The sequence below is a fragment of the Xenopus tropicalis genome, chromosome 2 (assembly GCF_000004195.4).
Source record: "Xenopus tropicalis strain Nigerian chromosome 2, UCB_Xtro_10.0, whole genome shotgun sequence".
Taxonomy (NCBI): Eukaryota; Metazoa; Chordata; class Amphibia; order Anura; family Pipidae; genus Xenopus; species Xenopus tropicalis.
In genome coordinates, this window is record NC_030678.2 from 180,346,464 (window position 1) to 180,358,515 (window position 12,052).

The following is a 12,052-nucleotide window of genomic DNA, read 5'->3' on the forward strand; positions in this document are numbered from 1 at the left end:
CACATCCTATCCATACACACGCACACATCCTATCCATATACGAGCAAACATCCTATCCATATACAAGCGCACATATCCTTTCCATATATACACATACACACATCCTATCCATATATACGCACACATCCTATCCATATACACGCGCACATATCCTTTCCATATATACACATACACACATCCTATCCATATACACACGCACACATCCTATCCATATACGCGCATACATCCTATCCATATACAAGCACACATCCTATCCATATACTCGCACACATCCTAGGAAACCGAAGAGGCTAGTGAATGTAAGGAGAAGGCCCATGCCATTGGGAGGAGAAGGAAACCAAAGAGGCTAGTGACTGTAAGGAGAAGGCCCATGTCATTGGGAGGAGAAGGAAACCAAAGAGGCTAGTGGCTGTAAGGAGAAGGCCCATGCCATTGGGAGGAACAGGAAGCCAAAGAGGCTAGTGAATGTAAGGAGAAGGCCCATGCCATTGGGAGGAGAAGGAAACCAAAGAGGCTAGTGACTGTAAGGAGAAGGCCCATGCCATTGGGAGGAGCAGGAAACCAAAGAGGCTAGTGACTGTAAGGAGAAGGCCCATGCCATTGGGAGGAGCAGGAAGCCAAAGAGGCTAGTGACTGTAAGGAGAAGGCCCATGTCATTGGGAGGAGAAGGAAACCAAAGAGGCTAGTGGCTGTAAGGAGAAGGCCCATGCCATTGGGAGGAGCAGGAAGCCAAAGAGGCTAGTGACTGTAAGGAGAAGGCCCATGCCATTGGGAGGAGAAGGAAACCAAAGAGGCTAGTGACTGTAAGGAGAAGGCCCATGTCATTGGGAGGAGAAGGAAACCAAAGAGGCTAGTGGCTGTAAGGAGAAGGCCCATGCCATTGGGAGGAACAGGAAGCCAAAGAGGCTAGTGAATGTAAGGAGAAGGCCCATGCCATTGGGAGGAGAAGGAAACCAAAGAGGCTAGTGACTGTAAGGAGAAGGCCCATGTCATTGGGAGGAGAAGGAAACCAAAGAGGCTAGTGGCTGTAAGGAGAAGGCCCATGCCATTGGGAGGAGCAGGAAGCCAAAGAGGCTAGTGACTGTAAGGAGAAGGCCCATGCCATTGGGAGGAGAAGGAAACCAAAGAGGCTAGTGACTGTAAGGAGAAGGCCCATGCCATTGGGAGGAGAAGGAAACCAAAGAGGCTAGTGACTGTAAGGAGAAGGCCCATGTCAATGGGAGGAGCAGGAAACCAAAGAGGCTAGTGAATGTAAGGAGAAGGCCCATACCATTGGGAGGAGCAGGAAGCCAAAGAGGCTAGTGACTGTAAGGAGAAGGCCCATGCCACTGGGAGGAGCAGGAAGCCAAAGAGGCTAGTGACTGTAAGGAGAAGGCCCATGGCATTGGGAGGAGCAGGAAGCCAAAGAGGCTAGTGACTGTAAGGAGAAGGCCCATGCCATTGGGAGGAGAAGGAAACCAAAGAGGCTAGTGACTGTAAGGAGAAGGCCCGTGCCATTGGGAGGAGCAGGAAGCCAAAGAGGCTAGTGACTGTAAGGAGAAGGCCCGTTATTGTAGGAGGAATAATAGAAAAGGTTCCACATTGAAGCAGAGGGAAATAGGAAAGTGCCGGAGACCCCACAGGCCAGAAGCCAAGTTTTGCCAAAGAATAAAGAAAACAAAGAGTGAAAACCTTGCGTCTGCGCATGTGGGGGCCGCACTCCAATGTAGTTGGGGTTAAACTGCACCGCCGGCCCTAAACAGAACCAGATAACCAGGCTGTGAGATCCAATAGGAAGGTGGAACACGGGGCGCTGTGGGGCCTATTCACATACACACAATATAGGCTACCTACAGCCCGCCCCCCCGTGACTACTGCAACCCAAATAAAATAGCCAATTAGGCAAAGTTCTGCTGAGTTACCCCCCTGTGAGGCAGAATCATGTCTCTCTCTCGCACTCACATCAGCGCCATAACTGGTACGGAATGAAATACTATATTAAAGCGAAATCGCGGGGTACCTCTGTCTCAATGGCGGGGGTACCTCTGCCTCAGCTGCCGGGGTACCTCTGCCTCAGCTGCCGGGGTACCTCTGCCTCAGCTGCCGGGGTACCTCTGCCTCAGCTGCCGGGGTACCTCTGCCTCAGCTGCCGGGGTACCTCTGCCTCAGCTGCCGGGGTACCTCTGCCTCAGCTGCCGGGGTACCTCTGCCTCAGCTGCCGGGGTACCTCTGCCTCAACTGACGGGGTACCTCTGCCTCAACTGCCGGGGTACCTCTGCCTCAACTGCCGGGGTACCTCTGCCTCAGCTGCCGGGGTACCTCTGCCTCAACTGCCGGGGTACCTCTGCCTCAACTGCCGGGGTACCTCTGCCTCAACTGCCGGGGTACCTCTGCCTCAACTGCCGGGGTACCTCTGCCTCAACTGCCGGGGTACCTCTGCCTCAACTGCCGGGGTACCTCTGCCTCAACGGCTGGGGTACCTTTATCTAAATGGCGGGGGTACCTTTATCTAAATGGCGGGGGTACCTTTATCTAAATGGCGGGGGTACCTCTGCCTCAACTGCCGGGGTACCTCTGTCTCAACGGCTAGGGTACCTTTATCTAAATGGCGGGGGTACCTTTATCTAAATGGCGGGGGTACCTTTATCTCAATGGCGGGGGTACCTTTGTCTCAATGGCGGGGGTACCTCTGTCTCAATGGCGGGGGTACCTCTGTCTCAATGGCGGGGGTACCTCTGTCTCAATGGCGGGGGTACCTCTGTCTCAATGGCGGGGGTACCTCTGTCTCAATGGCGGGGGTACCTCTGTCTCAATGGCGGGGGTACCTCTGTCTCAATGGCGGGGGTACCTCTGTCTCAATGGCGGGGGTACCTCTGTCTCAATGGCGGGGGTACCTCTGTCTCAATGGCGGGGGTACCTCTGTCTCATGGCGGGGGTACCTCTGTCTCAATGGCGGGGGTACCTCTGTCTCAATGGCGGGGGTACCTCTGTCTCAATGGCGGGGGTACCTCTGTCTCAATGGTGGGGGTACCTCTGTCTCAATGGCGGGGGTACCTCTGTCTCAATGGCGGGGGTACCTCTGTCTCAATGGCGGGGGTACCTCTGTCTCAATGGCGGGGGTACCTTTATCTAAATGGCAGGGGTACATGGCAATGGGGAGGGGCAGGTAAGTACTTGCGCTTGGGGGGGCCCCGATATAATTACAGTTACCTTTAATGGTGCCGGTGGGAATGATCCCCTCTGCGGTGCCCCCATATCCGCCCGACACGATACTCGTCTCATTGAGATTCGGCCCCGAAACCATCACCTGCTGTAGGTCCTGTGAGCAGAGCGGGGACACCGTTACCTGTGTATATACCTACCTGTATACTCATATACACCCACACCTACCTATATACTCATATACACCCACACCTACCTGTATACTCATATACACCCACACCTACCTGTATACTCATATACACCCACACCTACCTATATACTCATATATACCCATACCTACCTATATACTCATATATACCCACACCTACCTGTATACTCATATACACCCACACCTACCTATATACTCATATATACCCATACCTACCTATATACTCATATATACCCACACCTACCTGTATACTCATATACACCCACACCTACCTATATACTCATATATACCCATACCTACCTATATACTCATATATACCCACACCTACCTGTATACTCATATACACCCACACCTACCTATATACTCATATATACCCATACCTACCTATATACTCATATATACCCACACCTACCTGTATACTCATATACACCCACACCTACCTATATACTCATATATACCCATACCTACCTATATACTCATATATACCCACACCTACCTGTATACTCATATACACCCACACCTACCTATATACTCATATATACCCATACCTACCTATATACTCATATACACCCATACCTACCTATATACTCATATATACCCATACCTACCTATATACTCATATATACCCATACCAACCTATATACCCATACCTACCTATATACTCATATATACCCATACCTACCTATATACTCTTACAACTTTCCCTTTTTTTGCTATAGCTTATACAGGAGCAGTGGCCAGCTCCCACCCTTCCCAGCTCCAGTCAGGTGATCCCAGTGGAGCCAATAAAAGGGCTAGCATATGGGAGTTTTAACCTTGAAAGCAAGAAAGTTGCAGGTAAAACTTAGTCCCTTGGCTAAATGTATATTGAAGCAGCAGAATTCCTAATGAATCGCATAAGTCAGTGTAGGAACTGGTCAAAAGGGATGACTGACACAGTTGGCCAGCTTGAAGTATATTGCAATACAGTGGAGGAAATAATGATTTGACCCCTCACTGATTGTGCAAGTTTGTCCAATGACAAAGAAATGAAAAGTCTCAGAACAGTATCATTTCAATGGTAGGTGTAACAGTGGCAGATAGCACATCAAAAGGAAAATGGAAAAAAGAACTTGAAATAAAAGATAGCAACTGATTTGCATTTCATTGAGTGAAATAAGTTTTTGAACCCTCTAACAAAAAAAGACTTAATACTTAGTGGAAAAGCCCTTGTTTGCAAGCACAGAGGCCAAACGTTTCTTGTAATTGATGAGCAAGTTTGCGCCCATTTTAGGAGGAATGTTGGTCCCACTCCTCTTTGCAGATCATCTCTAAATCCCTAAGGTTTCTGTCTCTGTGCAACTCTGAGCTTGAGCTCCCTCCATAGGTTTTCTATTGGATTAAGGTCCGGAGACTGACTAGGCCACTCCATGACCTTAATGTGCTTCTTCTTGAGCCACTCCTTTGTTGCCTTTGCTGTATGTTTTGGGTCATTGTCGTGCTGGAACACCCATCCACGACCCCTTTTCTGTTTCCTGGCAGAGGGAAGGAGGTTGTCGTTCAGGATTTCACGATACATGGCTCCGTCCATTTTCCCATTAATGCGAATAAGTTGTCCTGTGCCCTTAGCAGAAAAACACCCCCAAAGCAAAATGTTTCCACCCCCATGCTTGACGGTGGGGACGGTGTTTTGGGGGTCATAGGCAGCATTTTTCTTCCTCCAAACACAGCGAGTTGAGTTAATGCCAAAGAGCTCTATTTTGGTCTCATCAGACCACAGCACCTTCTCCCAGTCACTCACAGAATCATTCAGGTGTTCATTGGCAAACTTCAGGCCTGCACATGTGCCTTCTTGAGCAGGGGGACCTTGCGAGCCCTGCAGGATTTTAATCCATTGCGGTGTAATGTGTTTCCAATGGTTTTCTTGGTGACTGTGGTCCCTGCTAATTTGAGGTCAGTAACTAACTCCTCCCGTGTAGTTCTAGGATGCTTTTTCACCTTTCTCAGAATCATTGACACCCCACGAGGTGAGATCTTGCGTGGAGCCCCAGAGCGAGGTCGATTGATGGTCATTTTGTGCTCCTTCCATTTTCCAACAATCGCACCAACAGTTGTCACCTTCTCTCCCAGCTTCTTGCTAATGGTTTTGTAGCCCATTCCAGCCTTGTGCAGGTCTACAATTTTGTCTCTGACATCCTTGGGCAGCTCTTTGGTCTTTCCCATGTTGGAGAGTTTGGAGTCTGCTTGATTGATTGATTCTGTGGACAGGTGTCTTTTATACAGGTGACTAGTTAAGACAGGTGCCTTAATGAGGTTGACTAATTGAGTAGAAGTGTCTAACCACTCTGTGGGAGCCAGAACTCTTAATGGTTGGTAGGGGTTCAAAAACTTATTTCACTCAATGAAATGCAAATCAGTTGCTATCTTTTATTTAAAGTTATTTTTTCAATTTTCCTTTTGATGTGCTATCTGCCACTGTTACACCTACCATTGAAATGATACTGTTCTGAGACTTTTCATTTCTTTGTCATTGGACAAACTTACAAAATCAGTGAGGGGTCAAATCATTATTTCCTCCACTGTATGTGGACAAACAATCCCTGTTTTGCTTAAAGGGAAGGGCATTTCTTAGTAGCTCAATGCACAGAATGTCTTAATGTCCTATATATTGATAATGGGTGAGTGCAGAGGATCTCTTGTTGTTGTTTCTACCTATATACTCATATATACCCATACCTACCTATATACTCATATATACCCATACCTACCTATATACTCATATATACCCATACCTACCTATATACTCATATATACCCATACCTACCTATATACTCATATATACCCATACCTACCTATATACTCATATATACCCATACCTACCTATATACTCATATATACCCACACCTACCTATATACTCATATACACCCACACCTACCTATATACTCATATACACCCACACCTACCTATATACTCATATACACCCACACCTACCTATATACTCATATACACCCACACCTACCTATATACTCATATATACCCACACCCACCTATATACTCATATATACCCATACCTACCTATATACTCATATATACCCACACCAACCTATATACTCATATACACCCACACCTACCTATATACTCATATATACCCATACCTACCTATATACTCATATACACCCATACCTACCTATATACTCATATATACCCATACCTACCTATATACTCATATATACCCATACCTACCTATATACTCATATACACCCATACCTACCTATATACTCATATATACCCACACCTACCTATATACTCATATATACCCACACCTACCTATATACTCATATACACCCATACCTACCTATATACTCATATATACCCATACCTACCTATATACTCATATATACCCATACCTACCTATATACTCATATACACCCATACCTACCTATATACTCATATATACCCACACCTACCTATATACTCATATATACCCATACCTACCTACAGTGGCTTGCAAAAGTATTCAGCCCCCTTGAACTTTCCCACATTTTGTCACATTACAGCCACAAACATGAATCCATTTTATTGGAATTCCACGGGAAAGCCCAATACAAAGTGGGGTACACGGGAAAGCCCAATACAAAGTGGGGTACACGGGAAAGCCCAATACAAAGTGGGGTACACGGGAGAGACCAATACAAAGTGGGGTACACGGGAAAGACCAATACAAAGTGGGGTACACGGGAAAGCCCAATACAAAGTGGGGTACACGGGAAAGCCCAATACAAAGTGGGGTACACATGAGAAGTGGAAGGAAAATCATACATGATTCCAAACATTTTTTACAAATAAATAAGTGCAAAGTGGGGTGTGCGTAATTATTCAGCCCCCCAATACTCTGTAGAACCCCCTTTTGCTGCAATTCCAGCTGCCAGGCTTTAGGGTATGTCTCTACCCGCTTTGCCCATCTACAGACTGAAATCCTTGCCCATTCTTCTTTGCAAAACAGCTCCAGCTCAGTCAGATTAGATGGTCAGCCTTTGGGAACAGCAGTTTTCAGATCTTGCCACAGATTCTCCATTGGATTTAGATCTGGGCTGTGATTGGGCCAGTCTAACACATGGATATGTTTAACCCATTGTTGCCCTGGCTTTATGTTTAGGGTCGTTGCCCTGCTGGAAGGGGAACCTCCGCCCCAGTCTCAAGTCTTTTGCAGACTCCAAGAGGTTTTCTTCCAAGATTGCCCTGTATTTGGCTCCATCCATCTTCCCACCAACTCTGAGCAGCTTCCCTGTCCCTGCTGAAGCCCCCCCAGAGCATGATGCTGCCCCCCCATATGTGACAGTGGGGATGGTGAGTTCAGAGTGATGTGCAGGGTTAGTTTTCCGCCACACATAGCGTTTTGCATTTTGGCCAAAAAGTTCCATTTTGGTCTCATCTGACCAGAGCCCCTTCTCCCACATGTTTGCTGCCCCCCCCCCCCCCCACATGGCTTGTGGCAAACTGCAAACGGGACTTCTTATGGTTTTCTGTTACCAATGGCTTTCTTCTTGCCACTCTTCCATTAAGGCCAACTTTGTGCAGTGCCCGACTAATAGTTGTCGGACAGATTCCCCCCCCTGAGCTGTAGATCCCTGCAGCCCCCCCAGAGTCACCATGGGCCCCTTGGCTGCATTTCTGATCAGCGCTTGTTGGGCCTGTGAGTTTAGGGGGGGGGGCCGTGCCTGGGTAGGGTTACAGTTGTGCCATACTCCTGCCATTTCTGAATGATCGGTGGAACAGGGCTCCGTGGGAGGTTCAAGGCTTTGGGAATCTGTTTGTAGCCTAAGCCTGCTTTATATTTCTCAATAACTTTATCCCTGACCTGTCTGGTGTGTTCTTTGGGCTTCATGGTGTTGTTGCTCCCAATATTCCCTTAGCAACCTCTGAGGCCGTCACAGAGCAGCTGTATTTGTACTGACATTAGATTACACACAGGGGCACTCTATTTAGTCATTAGCACTCATCAGGCAATGTCTATGGGCAACTGACTGCACTCAGACCCAAGGGGGCTGAATAATTACGCACACCCCACTTTGCGCTTATTTATTTGTAACAAATGTTTGGAATCATGTATGATTTTCCTTCCACTTCTCACGTGTACCCCACTTTGTATTGGTCTCTCCCGTGTACCCCACTTTGTATTGGGCTTTCCCGTGTACCCCACTTTGTATTGGTCTCTCCCGTGTACCCCACTTTGTATTGGGCTTTCCCGTGTACCCCACTTTGTATTGGGCTTTCCCGTGTACCCCACTTTGTATTGGTCTCTCCCGTGTACCCCACTTTGTATTGGTCTCTCCCGTGTACCCCACTTTGTATTGGGCTTTCCCGTGTACCCCACTTTGTATTGGGCTTTCCCGTGTACCCCACTTTGTATTGGGCTTTCCCGTGTACCCCACTTTGTATTGGGCTTTCCCGTGGAATTCCAATAAAATTGATTCATGTTTGTGGCTGTAATGTGACAAAATGTGGAAAAGTTCAAGGGGGCCGAATACTTTTGCAAGCCACTGTATATACTCATATACACCCATACCTACCTATATACTCATATACACCCATACCTACCTATATACTCATATACACCCATACCTACCTATATACTCATATACACCCATACCTACCTATATACTCATATACACCCATACCTATCTATATACTCAAATATACCCATACCTACCTACTGTATATACTAATATATACCCATACCTACCTATATACTCATATATACCCATACCTACCTATATACTCATATATACCCATACCTACCTATATACTCATATACACCCATACCTACCTATATACTCATATACACCCATACCTATCTATATACTCAAATATACCCATACCTACCTACTGTATATACTAATATATACCCATACCTACCTATATACTCATATATACCCATACCTACCTATATACTCATATATACCCACACCTACCTATATACTCATATACACCCATACCTACCTATATACTCATATACACCCATACCTATCTATATACTCAAATATACCCATACCTACCTACTGTATATACTAATATATACCCATACCTACCTATATACTCATATATACCCATACCTACCTATATACTCATATATACCCATACCTACCTATATACTCATATATACCCAAACCTACCTATATACTCATATACACCCACACCTACCTATATACTCATATATACCCAAACCTACCTATATACTCATATACACCCACACCTACCTATATACTCATATACACCCACACCTACCTATATACTCATATACACCCATACCTACCTATATACTCATATATACCCATACCTACCTATATACTCATATACACCCATACCTACCTATATACTCATATACACCCATACCTACCTATATACTCATATATACCCATACCTACCTACTGTATATACTAATATATACCCATACCTACCTATATACTCATATATACCCATACCTACCTATATACTCATATATACCCAAACCTACCTATATACTCATATATACCCATACCTACCTATATACTCATATATTCCCACACCTACCTATATACTCATATATACCCATACCTACCTATATACTCATATATACCCACACCTACCTATATACTCATATATACCCACACCTACCTATATACTCATATATACCCATACCTACCTATATACTCATATATACCCATACCTACCTATATACTCATATATACCCACACCTACCTATATACTCATATATACCCACACCTACCTATATACTCATATACACCCACACCTACCTATATACTCATATACACCCATACCTACCTATATACTCATATACACCCATACCTACCTATATACTCATATACACCCATACCTACCTATATACTCATATATACCCATACCTACCTATATACTCATATACACCCATACCTACCCATATACTCATATATACCCATACCTACCTACTGTATATACTAATATATACCCATACCTACCTATATACTCATATATACCCAAACCTACCTATATACTCATATATACCCATACCTACCTATATACTCATATATACCCACACCTACCTATATACTCATATATACCCATACCTACCTATATACTCATATATACCCATACCTACCTATATACTCATATATTCCCACACCTACCTATATACTCATATATACCCATACCTACCTATATACTCATATATACCCAAACCTACCTATATACTCATATATACCCACACCAACCTATATACTCATATATACCCACACCCACCTATATACTCATGTACACCCACACCTACCTATATACTCATATATACCCACACCTACCTATATACTCATATATACCCATACCTACCTACTGTATATACTAATATATGCCCATACCTACCTATATACTCATATATACCCAAACCTACCTATATACTCATGACCCACCCAATGATACCTACACGCAGAGTAAGACCCCCCAATGATACCTACACGCAGAGTAAGATCCCCCAATGATACCTACACACAGAGTAAGACCCCCCAATGATACCTACACGCAGAGTAAGACCCCCCCAATGATACCTACACGCAGAGTAAGACCCCCCAATGATACCTACACGCAGAGTAAGACCCCCCAATGATACCTACACGCAGAGTAAGACCCCCCAATGATACCTACACGCAGAGTAAGACCCCCCAATGATACCTACACGCAGAGTAAGACCCCCCAATGATACCTACACGCAGAGTAAGACCCCCCAATGATACCTACACGCAGAGTAAGACCCCCCAATGATACCTACACGCAGAGTAAGACCCCCCCAATGATACCTACACGCAGAGTAATAGTGACCCACCTGCTCCAGACTCTCATCCTCGTGCAGCGCCCCCGACACCCCATTCCTGCTGATGGCAATTTCCATGGTGGCAGCTTTGCTCATGATCCCATCAGACATCGTTATCCTGGGGGGACACACAGTCTGTTACACACTGGTACTGGTACCAACAGGGGCCAATCCCACAGGAGCACAGTAACAATACAGGCGGCACCAATAACACAGATGAAGGTGTCTGGGGCAGTTAAAAAGGGCAGGTACATCTCACAGCTGTGATAGAGGTGTCAATAAGTGGAAGGGGGAGGTTACCTGGGGCAGAATAGGTACCCGGGGTATTAATGGCACCCACCCCTGCATGAGTGTCATTGTGTGCAACCTCCCAGTATTCATTCATTCCTCATTCTCACTGCACTGCTGGTTCTGACTCCTGATACAACTCCCCAATATCCATTCATTCCTCATTCTCACTGGGTTTATAGTTATGTGTAACTGTCACTGTGTCTGTCCCTTTCCCTTCCCTGCACTGCTGGTTCTGACTCCTGATACAACTCCCCAATACCCATTCATCCCTCATTCTCACTGGGTTTATAGTTATGTGTAACTGTCACTGTGTCTGTCCCTTTCCCTTCCCTGCACTGCTGGTTCTGACTCCTGATACAACTCCCCAATATCCATTCATTCCTCATTCTCACTGGGTTTATAGTTATGTGTAACTGTCACTGTGTCTGTCCCTTTCCCTTCCCTGCACTGCTGGTTCTGACTCCTGATACAACTCCCCAATACCCATTCATCCCTCATTCTCACTGGGTTTATAGTTATGTGTAACTGTCACTGTCCCTTTCCCTTCCCTGCACTGCTGGTTCTGACTCCTGATACAACTCCCCAATACCCATTC

General features: G+C 45.6%; 1 protein-coding gene across 5 annotated transcripts in view; it reads right to left on the bottom strand.

Annotated features, from left to right (window-relative positions):
• The window catches only part of arfip2 (ADP ribosylation factor interacting protein 2), a 36,278-nt gene that overhangs the window by 12,316 nt on the left and 11,910 nt on the right, over window positions 1-12,052 (bottom strand). For 3 of the 5 annotated variants that reach the window (XM_031897456.1, XM_031897457.1, XM_031897455.1), the window contains exons 2-4: window positions 11,179-11,284; window positions 3,190-3,298; window positions 1,672-1,734 (exon numbers count right to left, since the gene is read on the bottom strand). In XM_031897456.1, coding sequence (XP_031753316.1) covers window positions 1,672-1,734; window positions 3,190-3,298; window positions 11,179-11,277 — 271 coding nt within the window. In that variant the 5' untranslated portion in view covers window positions 11,278-11,284. Of the gene's footprint in view, window positions 1-1,671; window positions 1,735-3,189; window positions 3,299-11,178; window positions 11,285-12,052 lie in introns of those variants that run through there. The other 2 variants (XM_031897458.1, XM_031897459.1) reach the window with 2 other exon arrangements.